The sequence below is a fragment of the Chrysochloris asiatica genome, unplaced genomic scaffold, assembly GCF_000296735.1.
Source record: "Chrysochloris asiatica unplaced genomic scaffold, ChrAsi1.0 scaffold00212, whole genome shotgun sequence".
Taxonomy (NCBI): Eukaryota; Metazoa; Chordata; class Mammalia; order Afrosoricida; family Chrysochloridae; genus Chrysochloris; species Chrysochloris asiatica.
In genome coordinates, this window is record NW_006408730.1 from 370,272 (window position 1) to 387,452 (window position 17,181).

The 17,181-nt window shown below is 37.5% G+C and overlaps 1 protein-coding gene across 1 annotated transcript in view; it reads left to right on the plus strand.

The window, feature by feature from the left end:
• PIKFYVE (phosphoinositide kinase, FYVE finger containing) overlaps positions 1 to 14,283 on the plus strand; it is a 106,517-nt gene extending 92,234 nt beyond the window's left edge. The window contains exons 31-41 of the mRNA XM_006872731.1: positions 211 to 306; positions 2,628 to 2,711; positions 3,840 to 3,937; positions 6,281 to 6,445; positions 7,554 to 7,613; positions 8,126 to 8,302; positions 10,115 to 10,218; positions 10,704 to 10,832; positions 12,139 to 12,400; positions 12,936 to 13,010; positions 14,106 to 14,283. Of these exons, the coding sequence (XP_006872793.1) occupies positions 211 to 306; positions 2,628 to 2,711; positions 3,840 to 3,937; positions 6,281 to 6,445; positions 7,554 to 7,613; positions 8,126 to 8,302; positions 10,115 to 10,218; positions 10,704 to 10,832; positions 12,139 to 12,400; positions 12,936 to 13,010; positions 14,106 to 14,221 (1,366 nt within the window). The 3' untranslated portion in view covers positions 14,222 to 14,283. The remainder of the gene's footprint in view (positions 1 to 210; positions 307 to 2,627; positions 2,712 to 3,839; positions 3,938 to 6,280; positions 6,446 to 7,553; positions 7,614 to 8,125; positions 8,303 to 10,114; positions 10,219 to 10,703; positions 10,833 to 12,138; positions 12,401 to 12,935; positions 13,011 to 14,105) is intronic.
• The last annotated feature ends 2,898 nt before the right edge of the window (positions 14,284 to 17,181 follow it).

Sequence of the window (17,181 nt, forward strand, 5' to 3'; positions counted from 1 at the left end):
CTTAAAAACTTTCTGTTGATATTTTTTTGTTGCCTGTTAAAATTCTCAGCATCTGCATGTATTTTGACTTCTTCAATGTCTTCTTAGTGCATTGTATTTGGTTAACTGAAAATTGTCTTGAGGTTTGCATGTCACATGCTAATGGTTTATCTATGTGATTCTTTGCTAAGTCTGTTCCTACTTATTTATGTATTTAACAATTTTGAACAGTGACCCAGATAAACACTACCTGATGCATGAGCACGAACGGGTACCCATTGCCGTCTGTGAGAAGGAACCTAGCTCCATCATTGCTTTTGCTCTCAGGTATCATTCATGGGACTATTTCACCTGTGGTTAAATGAGTATATTTTGTGGATGTTTATTAAAATCACTTATTTTGGGATATCTTTTACTTAGGTAAAGCAAAAAGATGAACTGTAAGGAAAGTATGTATGCTCTGGGTGGGATAACCTGGTCTCTTTGTGTCCGAAAGCCTGCTTTTCCTCTAAGTAATGGGGTACAGGATGATTCTTAACCTAATAAAAACATTAATTAGACAAATTGTTTATTCTAATCCTCGAATCCTCTAGTTATTCTCTTTGTTAAAATATGCATCCATTGTGTCTACTTGCTTTATAATGTCTTCCTTTTACTCATTGTAATATTGTATTATATTTATTTTATATCATCTGGATTTCTTTTTGTGTTGCTCATTTCCTTCTTGATTCTACACTTACGAGGTAATAGTTCCTAAGTGGAATCAACTGTTGTATCCCTTAACCCTGGAGCAGCATACTGTAAGCATGTTTATCATATATTATTTCTAAAAGAAATGTTAATACTAAGCTTTTTAATCTTAAGGATACATTGGCATCTTAGTTTAAGTAGAATCTGAGATGTATAAGTTTTCAAATCTTTTTTTTCCATTGGAAAGCATTACAATTTAAAAGTTTTCTTTTTAGAATAGTGGCCATAAGGAGACCATTCATTCAACAGATTATTTGAGTGTCATATTAGGTTGTTGTTGTTAAGTGCCGGAGAGTCGGTTCCAACTCATAGTGACCCTGGATATAGGGTGTACAATTAAGGGTAAACAAGACAGGTGTATATGCTTCTGCCTTTGTGGAAAGAGCTCTTGTTGGGCTGCTCACCCCAAGGTTTGCTGCTCTGAGAGAAAGATGAGCTGTTTGCTCCATAAAAGATTACAGCCTGGGAAGCCCTATGGAGCAGTTTTACTTACAGGGCCGCTGTGAGCTGTCATCAACTCCATGTCAGGCGGTTTTAGTTTTCACTTTTATGGAGTTTATAGTTTACTATTTGTGTAATGAATATCAATTAGTCTTATATAAGATAGATTTAGTATCTTTGCCTTTTGGACTTTGTTGTTGTTAAGTGCCATCAAGTCGGTTCTGACCCATAGCAACCCTGGATAGGGTTTCCGAGGAGCAACTTGTGACCTTGAACCACTGACCTTGCAGTTCAAATGGACTTTGCAGTCCAACAACTCCTTTAGGAAGATAGTATTTACTTCTGTTTTTACTGATTACTCATACTACATTAACAGATAAGAAAGCTAAGATATGATATATAAGAAAGAATAGCTAAGAAAGGTTGGAAAGTCAACTGAATCAGAAATAGCCGAAGTGCAGCCAGAGTGATCCTTGGAGGCCAAGATGGCCAAACTTTGTCTTTCATACTTTGGACATACTGTCAGGAGGTAACAGTCGCTAGAGAAGGATATCATGTTTGGTAAGGTGGAGGGTCAGAGAAAAAGAGGAAGACCCCCAATGAGATGGATTGACCAAATGACAGCATCGATGGACTCAAGCGTGGCAATAGTAGTGAGGTTGGCCCAGAATCGGGCATTGTTTCTTTCTGCTGTGCATAAGGTCGCTATGAGTCGGTGCCGACTTGATGGCACCTAACAACAACAACAACAACTTTTAAAACCAAAACCAAACCCTGTCCCAACCCACTGCCATTTAGTTGATTTTGACTCAGAGTGGTCTGTGTCGGGTTTCTGAGACTAAATTTTTATAGGAGCACACAGCCTCATCTTTCCTCTGAGGAATGGCAGGGGAATTTGAACCGCCGAGCGTACATATAGCAGCCCCCAGTGCCTAACCCACAGTACCATCAGGGCTAGGGAGCAGTTATTTGACTTGAGGTCATATTTTTCAGTGTCTTGGAAAAATCACACCTCTTAAGATGCCTCTTTAGTTACCCGACATCTGAATGATGGACTGCTAGGAATTTTTGGCCAATGCAAGATTATTATTTTTTTTAAGTGGGAAAACACTACCAAGTTCTTTTCCACACTGTTGTACTAAACCACAAAGTTTCATACTTAAAAAGATTACCTGTTCAACCTCTGAAGGCATTTGGTCTAAGTGTTTACAGCCTTTTGTGATTATTGTTTAGGATGATGATTGCTGTGTTGATGGTTGTATTTTTTTATTATTTTCTGTGAAGACATTAACCTTCCTCATGAAACTTCTGCTTACTCACTTTTGTCAGTTAACACAAATATATTTGTTTAATTATGGACAGTTCTGGATAATGATTGTGTTTCTGTAATCGAAAACTTACTCTAAAGCAAAAAAAGAAAAGCTTAATGATTAACGATTTTCAATCTCTTTCTAAAGTTGTAAAGAATACCGAAATGCCTTAGAGGAATTGTCCAAAGTGACTCTGCGGAACAGTGCTGAAGAAGGACTTCAAACATACAGGTGATCCATGGCTGGGTGGAATCGATTTCACTCAATTTTGTCATAATTTTCTAATATCAGTACTTCGGTTTTATCATGTCATAGCATGTTATTAGCATGAAAATGTCTAGGATCCAAATAATGGTACTCATTTCCGACATTGATTGGCATAACAAACTTCAAGTTGTGATGCACTTTTCTCATAATTTCCATAGCTGTTCAATGTATGTTGTAGACTTAAACTTTAAACTTACTTGATTCTCTTTACTATTTTCATTTAAAAGAATAGAAATTTGTGGAACAAGAATGCTACCAGTTAACTTTATAAATTTTACATCATAATTAAATGAAGAACCTAAAAATTGTGAGGTTGCCCCAGGACCGGGCAGTGTTTCGTTCTGTTGTGCATAGGGTTGCTATGAGTCGGTACCCACTCGATGGCACCTAACAACAGCAATTATATGAAAAGAAAAAAAACCTCCCCCTTAAAAACAAAACAAAGCATAAACAACTTTTTTAGCATGTTCAGTATTTTGGACTTTTATAAAGTCAAAGAGTTATTATTATAATTCAAAAAGCTGCCAGCTTTGTTAAAAGGATATAGTTTTATCTGCGTTAATATTTCATTGTGATGTCTAGCATGAGAAATAGAAAACTGCTATTTTCTCTAATTGATTGACTTATAGGTACTGATCAAATGTAATGGACTTGAGAAAACTATTGTAAGTGTACTGGTTATGAGTTGGGCTGCTAACCTCAAGGTCAGCAGTTCGAAACTACCTGCTGTTATGTGTGCGAAAGATGAGGTTTTCTGCTCCCATAAAAATTTACAGACTTGGAAACCCTGTGCAGGGTTGCTATGAATCAGAACCGACTCCATGGCACACCACCACCACCACTCTTTCTGTATTTTCTCCATTTTCTCCATACTTTTGTGTATTGTAACAAGTTTTTACATTATTTCTCAATTCATTAGGCATTCCAAGACTTTTTCTTTCGTATTCTAACCTGTGTTTATATAAACTATAAATCAGATTTCTGAATTTATGGATGAGGTAGATGGAAAGCAGATTAATATAGAAATAAGAGTACTTGTTATTTTCTATCAGACTAATATAGAGCCTACTTTTCCTTTGTTTTCCATGTTAGTACTTCAGACAGCAGACCAAAGAGCAGCAGTCCTATTAGATTACCTGACATCAGTGGAGGACAGACTAACCGGGCAACAGAAGCAGAACCACAACCAAGTAAGATTACAAAGGAAGATGCATTCACAGTAGATTTACTTGTAATTGTGGCTTGAAGAAGAAAACACATTCAATAAGAAATGCCACCTGGCAGGATTTACTACTTCTGGTCTTTGAAATATATAGATTTAAAAATTTGTCTATTTTTTTATACATATTTTGCTTTGAATTTTATCTTAAAATATCAGTTCAAGTTTTTATTGAAACTCCTAGGACCTCCTTGGTTTATACAAAAAAAAAAAAAAAAAAAAAAGCAGCATCTGCCTTCCTAGAACTTTCCACTTCAAGGGTTGCTTTTAGCTACTGTCAAGTGGGCTACAACTCAGGGTTACAACCCTGCATACATGAAGAAACAGAATGAAACACTGGCCAGTGCTGTGCCCGTTAAAATGGTGTTGTTGTTGTTAAGTGCTGCTCAGTGTGGTTGTTGGATCAAAAGAGGGGTGGTGGTTGGGGAGAGGCGGGGAGCTTGTACGTTTCTCCCTGGTGGTTGTAGATGTGGGGATGGAGGGTGCAATTATCCCGCTAATCACCAAGCAACAGTGCCTGTGCTCTTCCCATTGACTGTAGCCTGCAGTCAGGACCTTCTTTTAACTTTTTGTTGTGAATTGAGTCAAGGTTTGCAGAGTAGATTATCAGTTTTACATTCAACAAATCATACACTTCGTTTCATTTCAATAATTGCGATCCCATCCATGTACCATCACTAATCTCACTTCCTCCCTGTGATTCTTGTTTCCATTCTACCTTCTTTCCAACTCTTAAGAATTTTGTCTTTAGACAGATGCTACTCTTTTGATTTTGCATGATTGATCATTCCATGGTGTGCATACCTCACTAATGTTGCCTCTCTGTACCTATCTACTGCTTGGCTGAAACTTGAGCCATGAGGGCGAGTTCCATTCCAGACATGAAGGATGACCAAGTTTCCTCCAGTCTCTTTCTGACCAGGAAGCATATTCTTTTGTATAATTTTGAGTTTTGTTCATATTTTCTACCATTCTAAATAGGATCTTTTACTGTGATCTCTCTTACATCAGTTCATAGGTAGTGGTAGGTAGTCACCATTTAGTGTATCTGGCCTCAGGGTCATAGAAACTGATATTCACATGGTCCATCAATTAGTCCATTGTACTAATTGATTTCACACATCTTCAGTTTTCATCACTGTGCTTTCCTCTGCGCAGGGAGAGACCAATAGTTATACTTTAGGTGGCTGCTCCTGAGTGTTTAAAGTCCTAGTTGCTGTGCACTGAAGTAGGGTGTAGAACATTGTCTTTATGGAATATGGAATATTTTTTTGCAAATTGATCATGGTGTCACTCCAGGCATGGCTGTATAAGCACTCTGTGTCTGATTGGGGAATTCTGTGACTTTGTCTTCTGTGCTCCTCACCGAGGAATGCTCTTGTGTTTGTCTCTAGGTTTCTGCACTATGTGGGCCCCTTCACTTTGTCTCTTCTCATTCGCTGTTTTCAGTCAGTTTCTTCTTCCAGTCAGTGTTTGATCTACTTCTTTATCCTTTCATTTGATGCTCTGGATTTCAAGATTGTCTTCTGTTTCACTTAGTTTCTGTGGTGTTTGCTGTAGAGCTAGGGTGGGGAACCTTTTTTCTTCCAAGGGCCATTTGGATATTTATAACATCACTTAATATAAATTTATGTTGTTATGAAAAAAGATCCTAGATTTAATTTATTTCGAATCCAGCCTACAGTTGCCTTGACAAAGCTAGACCAAAGGATTTCACCGGCATATATGGCCCATGGCTAGCTGTTCCCCACCTCTGCTGTAGAGGGATAGTGTCATGTGTCTGACTAAACCACATTTTGGCTGGAAGTCAGCCCTAACTTAATCTTGTTTAAATGTATTATAACTGTTTCCGAAGATCTTTTTGAAAGGCGTACTGTATAATTTCTCTCAGTTGAGAGCCATCGGAGTTCTGCTTCTCTGCTTTTGGTATTCAGAGTGCTGTGCTGGGAGTGTGCCAGTGAGTCAGTTCCAACTCATAGCGACCCTGAAGAGGGTTTCTGAGACAGACTGTAAATCTTGACAGGAGCAGAAACCCTCACCTTTTTCCCGCAGAACGACTCGTAGATTCAAACTACTGACCTTTTGGTTAGCAGCCCAGCTTGGACTCGACTATGCTACCAGTGCACCTTTAAGGGTACTTTAGTACCCAAAAAAAGTATAAAACCTGTGGAGTAATAATTTATGCAGTTGAAAGTATTAGTGTTACATTTATTACCTTCATATAATAATTACTCTAACAAAGGAAATAAAGTTTTTATTTTTCTAGCTTCAGTGACCTACTCATAAAATTAATATTTTACCTCTTAATTTGTAGCTAAAAAGGCTTCTGGAGTGTTGTCCTTTTTCCGAGGGACAGCAGGGAAAAGTCCTGACCTCTCTTCCCAGAAGAGAGAGACCTTACGTGGAGCAGATAGTGCTTACTACCAGGTTGGGCAGATGGGCAAGGAAGGGGCAGAGAATCAAGGCAACGAGCCTCAAGGTGTGTGTTAAAGGAAACCAAATGTACTTATTCTTGGCATTGATTTATACATGTTAGTTGCTTAACTGAGCAGATTCCTCCTTTTATGACCTTATGTACGTAATTCTGCCAAACCCAGGACTTTCCCTGTCTTTTCACATTTTAGTGTGGTAGAATAAAAAAGCATGGGGATTGGAGAGTCCAGTTTTTTCAGAGATCATTGGTATCACTGTAGGTAGAATCAGAAATCCTTAGCTTCCTAACCTGTAAATTGACTAATAATGACTTCAGATTTATTGAGGACTTCCTGAGGTTCATATATAAAACAAATATTTTCATTCTACTCCCCTCTCAGACATCATCTTTCTTTTCCAGTTCCTGGAAAATTGATGTTAATATGTTCATACTCACTCTGATATTTTTTTCAGGGTAGGGGATGGGATCATACCAGGAATTGCAAAGCATGCTGATCTGTTTTTGTAAACGGTTTTATTGGAACAAAGGAACACCCATATATATGTTTATTATTTGATGACTTTTGTGTTACATTGAAAAACTTGTGATTATTCAAATTGTCAAATATTAAACTAATGGGATGACTTGTTCTTCTAGATATTAAGATATATTGCAAATGTACATTAATTAAACAGAGTAGGTTTGACATGAGATTTGCTAGAAAAATCAGTCAAATACAGAAAACAGCTCTGAAGTAGAGTAATTTCATTTCTTTGTTGCATGTGTTGTTTAAGATAACCAAGGAAGCATCACAAACTATTGGGAAAGAATTATTCTTTACACTTGGGGAGACCGATCATAAACTCTGACAGCGAATGCATAGAAGTTCTTGACGTAAGAGCTGAGTTAGTATAGGAATCACTTACACATAGCAAAAGTTCTTCAACTGTATTTTTTCAATGTTTTTAAATCTAAAAATGGAACTTCAAAAGATACATGCTTTTATTACTAGTTTATGCACATAAATTGATACTTAATGCCTGGTTTATAGTAGCTGGATCAGATATCCTTATTATTGGTTTGTTTCTTTTTATTGTGTCAGGGAAAAGAGAAAGACAAAGTGAACTAGTAACTGTTTAAACTTTGCCTTTACTAATGAGAGTTCACCTTTTAGATGAGGCAGATGGAGGAGATACACAGAAGAAACAGCTCACAAATCCCCATGTGGAGCTTCGTAAGTAGGAAATATGTGTTTTCAATTTAGGGAAAGGGACTAGAACTGAGCAGATCCTAACATTACTTAATAAAGAAACCATCTAGAGTCATAATGTTTGCAGACATTCATTTAAGAATGACTTGATAATGACTCAAATATAGTTGTTGCTGCTGTTGAGTTGGTTCTGATTCATAGCGATCCTGTATAGAAATTTTCAAGAGTGATTGGTGGGTTTGAAGCACCAGCCTTGTGGTCAGCAGTCCAGTGCTTATCCTACAGTGCCACTCCCAGATTTTAGTTATGCATGAAAATTTTGAAAGTATGATATGTAAGGGTGATCATAAGATGTTCTCTGATCATCCCTCAAGATTATTTTAACAGAACTTTTGATATTTAAACAGGAAATGTTGACTTAACATGAAAAATGGTATTGTGAAAAATACTAATGGTTGTATCTTTGGAGGTGGGAAGAAAAGGTATTGCTGATTAAGAAAAACTCTTTAAATTGATTTTTTACTTTATTTTTATAGAATTTTCTGATGCTAATGCCAAGTTTTACTGCCGGCTCTATTATGCCGGAGAGTTTCATAAGATGCGTGAAGTGATTCTGGGCAGCAGTGAAGAAGATTTCATTCGTTCCCTTTCCCACTCCTCACCGTGGCAGGCCCGAGGAGGCAAATCAGGAGCTGCTTTCTATGCCACAGAAGGTGAGCCTTTGGAATCATTTACTAGTTAAGTAGTATTCATCTTTCCCCTCAGCTAACTTTTATGTATCATTTGAATTGAGTTCGTTTTTTTATTGTTGATTTTTCTTGAGAGGATGTAGTAAGATAATTAAAGAATACATATGTAGACCAAGTCCTTCTTGTGTCTCGCCTTGAGTTTTCCAAATGTAAATGGGATGAGAATTTACAGAAAACTCAAAAGGATACCTCAGAGCTGAAGAGAGAAGATAAAAATAAAAGCGTTTAACCTGAAAATAGGAAGACCTGTTCTTAACCTTCAAAGGATTACCGTAAATTATGACCCTTTCTTTTTCACATTCTGTTCTCTAAACCCACTGAAATGGAAAGTATGTGAAAAACTAAAGCAGGATGGATATTACTTGATTAAGAACTTTTGTAAATTCTTGACTTTACTAGATTGTTAATAGCGAAGGAACTTATAAAATTTTATTTACTAGTTTTAAAACTTAGATTGTCATCAAGCTACGAATTTAGGGATGATATAGGCTAGCCCTGAACCATGAAACACCAGGTCAGTGGTTCAAACCCACCAGCTGCTCATCAGAAACCCTATGCAGGGTCGCTATGAGTCTGAATCAACTTGACAGCACTTAACAACAGCAACAACATTGTACATCAGACTCTTGGTATTGAGATGTCAGATAAGCATTGGACTGTTAATCACATGATTAGTGATTCAAACCCACCAGCCACTGCTTGGGAACTACCCTATACAGGATCAATCACTTTGAGTCAAAACCAACTTAATGGCATGTAACAACTTAACAGCATTGTACATTGGCAAGGAACTGCCAGAAATTCAAGTTGGATTCAGATAGAGTGTAGAACAAGGGCTATATCACTGCTGATGTCGAGAGAATCTTAGCTGAAAAAAGAGCATACCACAGTGATGTTTACTTGTGTTTCATTCACATGCAAAGGCATTAGACTCTGTGGCTCATAGGTAACATTGTGAATAATAGAAATTCTGGAACACTTAATTGTTCTTATGTAGAACCTGTACATAAACCAAGAGGTAGTCACTCAAACAGAACAAAGGGATATTGCATGGTTTAAAATCAGGAAAGGTGTGCATCAGGGCTCAGTTCACATGGTGAGCAAATATCCCAGTAGCTGGACTATATTAAGAAGAATAGGATTAGAAGAAGATTCATTTATCCCTATGGTATAGCCTTGCTTTCTGAAAGTGAGGAGGTCTTGAATCACTTACTGATGGACGATCAAAGACTACAGTCTTCATTGGAATATATCTTAAGAAAAACAAAAATCCTCACAACTAATAAACAACATGATAAATAGAGAAAAACATAAGTCAAGGATTTCATTTAGTTGATTGTGGATGTTGATCCATGGAAGCAGCAGTCAGGAAATCAAATGATATATTGGGTACATCTGATGCAAAAGATCTCTTAGTGTTAACAATAACACCAAGCTGTCCCTTTGAGGATGAAGGTGCTCCTGACTCAAGCCATGGTTTTCAGTCACCTTGGGTGGTACAGAACCAGGCAGTGTTTCCGTTCTGCTGTATGTAAGGTTGCTGTGAGTTGGCACTGACTCAATGGCACTAAACAACAACAACAGTTGTCAAAAGTAGAGTATTGTGTCCCTTTGCATATTTGAGAATTGTGTTCTGATCAAACTCAGTGTGACATCAGAAAATACCTCTTAAAAGCTTAAAGCAAACAATCAATTTGGGATTTATGGAGTGATTTATTACAGATCATCTTGGGATATATTGTGATTTAATTAACACATGGAATTTCTGTTTTTTAGATGATAGATTTATTTTGAAGCAGATGCCTCGTCTGGAAGTCCAGTCTTTCCTTGACTTTGCACCACACTACTTCAATTATATTACAAATGCTGTTCAACAAAAGGTAGAAATACCAACCATGGTTTATGATCAGAGTTTACTGGGCTTTTTTCTCATCCTGAGGGCCAGGGTTATAAATGGCACAGTTTATCCATGGTAAGATGTGAATTGGCTACAGCTGCATCTCTGCTAGGTATTGAGAGTATCCAGTGGTATACTACCCTGGCCAGTGAGGTACTAAAGGATCCCCAGCAAGTTGCTTTTAATTTAATTAGTATACAATAGCCAAATGAAAACATTAAGACTGAATGAAATCTGCTGCACCAGTTAGGTAGAGAGAAAGCAGCCGGCCAAGTTGGCCCCCTGTGACTGTGTGACCTCCCAGAGAGATCATGGAGGGATCACTTGTTTTTAGTTACGGTGTATTACATATTATTGGTGAGATTACAGGTTAGAATACATTTTGTGACTCAAAGAAACTGTGAAGGATTAGCTCTGGAAAAATGTTAAAGAGCTAATAAGACTGTACCTTGATCTTTTCTTGTTTAGAGACCCACTGCATTGGCCAAAATTCTTGGAGTTTACAGAATTGGTTATAAGAACTCTCAGAATAACACTGAGAAGAAGTTAGACCTACTTGTCATGGAAAATCTGTTCTACGGGAGAAAGATGGCACAGGTAAGGATATTGTACTGTCTGAAGCATCTTGGTAATGGAATGGTTTACCTCGAATTCTTGAATATAATGACTCGATAGTTTTTTGTTTCTTTATTTTTAGTAAATAATTAATTTTGGTTGCTAGGTCATATTTAACTTTTTGGACCTTCAAGATAAGAATAAAGAGGAATATTGTTGACTGATCATAAAAATGAATAAGTTCAGTATCCTAGACTCACAGAGTTGTAGAGAAGGAATACAGATTGAATTCCACAATTTCAGTTTTAAATATGGTGACACTAAGGCTCTGAGAAGGTGCCTTCATCATAGTCACACAGCTATTTCTAGAACTCAGGTTGGCCTCAATTCTAGGACAGTACTCTTTAAGGTGTTGACCTTGGAATGGTTTCCAGCCTGTGATAGGAGCGTGTGCTAGAATGTGATTCAGTGCACTCAGCCCTTTGTTGAGAGCGTCTGGCTATGAGAAAAATGGTCTAACTCGTGTTGCTACTGCTGTGAAGAGTTGGTTCCGACCCATAGCGACCCTGTATAGGGTTTCCGAGGAGCAGCTGGTGACCCTGAACCGCCGACTTTGCAGTTCAAATGGCTTTGCAGTCCGCCACATTAACCCACAGCGCCACACCAGGTAGTTTATTTATATTCTGGCACTGCCTCCTTACGCTGTTGTGAGCCAGAAAAGGCTGACCTCTGCTGCTCTGTACAATACAATTCAGGTGCCCTTGACTTTTGAGTCCATTGCTTTTCCTGGTGGTGTTGTTGGTAAGTGCTGTGATTTGGTTTCGACTCATAGTGACCGAACTTGCAGTCCAGTGCATTAACCCTCAGCATCACACAGATTCTGTTTGTCTTGCTTTGATGTAAAGTGACTGCATAGAGATCTGGTATCAGAACTTAACTTTCCTAAGATTATTTGCAGCTGTTTTTAAAACTGCTTAATGATCCAACTATAATTTTGGAGTTACATACTACTGTATATTAATCTTGATCAAATTGGTCAGTGTATTTCTGAAATGTTTAAATGAATAGCTAGGTATTAATTTCATATAACACAATTATACCGCCATGTATTTTAAAATTTACCAGGGGGCTTCAGAATATTTGTGGAAAGATGGAATTTTCCTATAAATGTTTTGAAACCCCCTTGTATTTAATGACAAGTATACAAATTATAATTAAGTTATAAAATGAAATTTAAAAGCCAGTGTACTGATAGTGACTATAAGAACTATTTCTGCCTTTTTAAACATTGCACAAATTAGTCATGTGGCAACTCATACATCAATTACAAAAAGTTTCTTTCCATTAGGTTTTTGATTTGAAAGGTTCTCTTAGGAATCGAAATGTGAAAACCGATACTGGGAAAGAGAGTTGTGATGTAGTTCTGCTGGATGAAAACCTCTTAAAGATGGTTCGAGACAACCCACTGTATATACGTTCTCATTCCAAAGCTGTCCTGAGAGCTTCCATCCACAGCGACTCCCATTTCCTTTCTAGCCATCTTATTATAGACTATTCTTTGTTGGTCGGTCGAGATGACACCAGCAATGAGCTAGTCGTTGGAATTATAGGTAAGTCGATATGTATAGCTTTCTTATTTTACGATTGAAGTTAGAATACAAATTTGAAGATTATACTGAATTGAATTTCTTCACAAACTTTAAAATATTGCAAAATTTTTATAAGCACCATAGAGTCAGTTCTGACTTATAGTGACCCTGTATAAGGTTTCCAAGGAGCAGCTGGTGGACTTGAACCAACAATTTTGTGTTTAGCACACCAGTGGTGATCCTACAGTAGGACTCCATTGCAAAATTAATAGTTTGTAAATTCTTGTCTCACTGTTCTCCCATTTACATTTTCATTACCTTCACCAAAAATACCTGAATTCAAAAAGCCACTTAAAAGTAATGCCCTGTAAGGTGTTATGAAAATTAAATGAGTTAATACGGGTTAAAAAACAACAACTGTTAGTACAGCACCTGATATATTGTGAACATTCAATAAAAATAAGCAATTACAGAAGTATTAGTAGTAATAGTAATTATTATTGTCATTACTTGCTTTATTAACACAGATCTGCTGCTAATGTTTTTCCTCTGACAGATTATATTCGAACATTTACATGGGACAAAAAACTTGAAATGGTTGTGAAATCAACAGGGATTTTAGGAGGACAAGGTGAGCAGAATGTTTATTTTGTTTACTCTAAATGGTTACTAGATCTTTTTTTAATTAAATTTTTAAATGGATATGCTCTCTATTTTTTAAATTATAGAATATAAGTTGTTGTTGTTGTTAAGTGTTGTGGAGTTGGTTCCGACTCATAGCGACCCTGTACAGGGTTTCTGAGGCTGTAAATCTTTACGGGAGCAGAGAGCCTCATCTTTCTCCAGCGGAACAGCTGGTAGTTTCGAACTGCTGACCTTGAGATTAGCAGCCCGATTCGTAACCACTACGCTACCAGAGCTCCTTATAGAATATAAGTAGTTACCTCTATTTTGTTGTTATCTTCAAAATGATCAAAACACGAGAGGAATTATGTAGGTGAGGAAGTATTGGGGTAAACTTAGTTGTTAAATGCCATTGAGTCAGTTCTGACTCATAGCAACCCTGCGTAGGGTTTCCAAGGAGTGACTGGTGAGTTTGAACCACTGACCTTGTGGTTCAAACCAACCTTGAGGTCGAGTGCATCTCCTATGGCACCACACTAGGACTCCTGTTAAAATGCTGTTGTTGTTGTTAAGTGCCGTCAAGTCGGTTCCGACCCATAGCGACCCTGTACAGGGTTTCCGAGGGTGTAAATCCTTAAGGGAGTAGAAAGCCTCATCTTTCTCCCGCGGAGCGGCTGGTAGTTTCGAACCGCTGACCTTAAGGTTCGCAGCCCGATTCGTAACCACTACGCTACCAGAGCTCCTTTGTTAAAATGCTAGAGGTTCTGAAAAAAACTTTAAAAAAAAATGCAAGTAGAAAACCAGAGGTTCTTGATAAATAGTGCTTTGTCTGTAAGACTTTAAAAATAAATATTCTAAGTTCTCCAAACACTGCTAGCCCTTCTAAGCAAGAGCCAGGTTTCTGTTGTTATTTTTTTAGTGGAAACTGCTCTCAGAAACACTATTGCCCTGTGTCACATGGTACAGTAGACACCTGCCTGCTCACTTCGGCAGCTCTGGTGTATGTGCCTTTACAGGGAGGGGGTTTATGTGAAGGAATATGGTCAGCTAAAGTCAGTTGCCCTAACAGCTTTCTTTTTCCTTTTGTGTTTTGTAATTTTAGGTAAAATGCCAACTGTCGTTTCCCCAGAACTCTACAGGACTAGATTTTGTGAAGCAATGGACAAGTATTTTCTGATGGTACCAGACCACTGGACAGGCTTGGGGCTGAATTGTTGAAGTGTGAAGCACAGTTTTTAAATGGATTGTAAAGGAAAGGATAACCTAGCAAAGGACCAAAATAAGCTACATGTTTCATGTCTTCATCACATTCACCACTGTCTGCACAGGCCTTTTGGTTCTGGGGCTATTGAGGCCATCCATAGCCGAAGGACACAAGCTGCATGGATTTGCACTTTGGGTTTTGATTCCTGCGAGTTAGCTATAGTAGGCTGGGAAGTTGCATGAACTTTTTCTCACTTGAAGCTAAAGTATAAAGACACATTTCAAAGGGCCAAAGAAGATGGTTAAAGGTGTGGTTGCAGATGAGTTGGTAGAGTGAAAATGGATGGTCCTATCTGCTAACTTGAAGTGTTACAATGTCCCCATAACCTTTGACTCACCTAACTCATTAGACGCCTTCTTTATTTTTGAAAGTATTTGTAGAGCTGCTGAGTTTGTCCTGTTTCTTATGTAACAGTTTCATGTTACTTATTCATATTTCTGAAGCCTTTAAAAACATTGGTAATGTTTTAATTTATGGCCAGTTAAATAGGTTAGCACAGTCTGTTATATTGTTTTATTGAGCAATTTGACTTAAACTGAGAATCCTGTCATGCTCTGTATCCCCCTAGCTTGACTTGTGTTGAGTGTGTTTGATGTTTTTAAAGTTCCTTCTCTACTTCTCCGTGGGTTACAGGAACCTAAGGGCCATTAACTTTAAGCCTTTTTTGGAGCTATTTTTTAAAGTTTGTTTACAGTTTTTGTGTAATTAGTATGTTAACTACGCTTACTAATATCCTCTTATTTTAGGTTTTTCCCCCACTTTGAGACAAACATTAGTGAGAGTGCACTCACTCAACCCCCAAAGGGAAAATTATAAATGAAGGCTTATTATTACTGTTTTTAAATCTAAAAGTCAATTAGATAAAATCCAAGAAACAGAGTGAGAAGAAAGCACTTGCTTGTTTTTTATGGAGGTAAAATACATTTTTCAATATAACCAGCAATTTAAGTGACATCTATAAAATCAAAACATTTCCAGTGTGGATATAACTTTTTCTAACTTTTTGCGACACACTGGCTAGCCCCGACTCCTGAGAAACGTGAAGAGATAAAGTTTTTCTTCAAGGATCTTCCTATTGAATGGTGGGAGTTTTTGGTTTTAAAAGTGAGGAGAGGTACTGAACTATGTTTGAGGAAATATTGTAGCCCAGACAACTTCTTCCTCTTTACTTCTTTGCATAACAAGGATAATTTGGGGATTTGTAAAGTTTTAAGCATCTTCTCTTTTCAGGCTCTCCTGTATCAGTACATTTCTTGTTTTAGTTTTCATGTGATAAAAAAAATCTGAATACATTACAGTTAACATAGATTTGAGAATCCTGTCATACTCTGTATCTTCTGGGAAAAGGAACCTTTTTGAAAGTTTTCTTTAAAAAATGAAAGCATCATTTTGGTATTTAGTGCTTATTAGAAACCTGACCTGATTTGAACTGGAGCAAGATGAATGGGGATTAATGACTCACTTGATAAACTGATAAGCACTTTTTTCTCCTTTTAAACATATGTATGTGCCTTGTAAAGACATAAAAAACACTGGTGATTTTAGTTTTGTATCAAAGACTAGTTAAGGAGTTGCACGAAGGTGAAACAGATGTGGAACATTCACTTCTTATGTGTTCAGGAATGATAGATTTGGCATCTGTTTTTGAATGCAAACATATTTTATCTCTGGTTATTGTATATGTTGGGTTATTTGGCATTATTTCTCCTGTCCATTTCCTGTACCCCTACTCATGAACACTTCAAGTAGAAGATATCTTCCCCTACCTGAAATCAGGTTGTTTCTTTGTTGTAGTCTCACTGTGTGTGCATAGCTGGAATAATCCATGGGAATAGTCCCTGATCATGTATATGTTATGTGGACTTTGTTTACCTTGCCCTTGAGCTGAAAAATTGTTTACTAAAGTACTGCTGCCTCTTAGGTAATCTTGTGGTTAAAAAAATTCCAATGTGATACTTTCTGAAACAATAGTTCCTACCCTGTAAGGATAATCTGTCTTTTAAAAATGAATGTCTGGGTCATATTAATGAAGGACCAATATAAAATTTAACTACTTGTTTTGAACGGTAGAAGCATAGCCCACCCCCTTCCTGCTTATGTACGGACCACCACCACATATATAAGCCGTTTCAAATATTGTGCTACTTAGAGTTAAGCACTAAATAGCTGAGTATTTTCCTCCCGAATTCCCTTTTAAGGCCTGGAGAAAAGTTGAGGATGAGGAAGAAATCTTAATGCTTTCTTCCCTAGAATGAAATATGAGTTCCAAAAATAATAGATAATAGCATAAGCAAACTATGTGAACCAATTGCTTTGTATAAGATGTATAAAAAAAGCTTTTGATGCCATCCAAAATTACCCCCCAAATGAAGATTTACTTTTCTCCTATCCAAACCTGAGAAGAACAGAATGAGCAAGCAGTTGCTAGCCCTTTTGTAGTCTATTGAATACTTTAACATGATGTTTAGTGCTGTTGAGTCTATTACTACCCATAGCGACCAGGTATAGGGTTTCCGAGGAGTGACTAGTGAGCTTGAACTGCCGACCTTGCAGTTCAAACCGACTTTGCAGTTCAGCGCATTAACCCACAGCATCACACTAGGACTCCCAACTTTAAGTTTATAGGTTGTTAAAATTTCCTACCAAAAAATGTCTTCATAATTTTTCCTTGGCTCCAGCCATGGGTGGTTTTCTAGCATTGTGTTTTTTGTTGTTGTTGTGTGTTGTAAGTAGTAGGATTTTGTGGCATCAGTCTCTCCTTGTAGTAGTGCCAAGGAAGGTAATCTGTGTAGAAAGTTTGCTTAGCTAGCAGAGTGAAAACTGTTTCGAGCCTGACTGAAGCAGATCACGCTGTTCACTGTTCCAAGTGTTAACATACTGATTTATGCAGTATTCAAATTGTCTAGTGCAATGC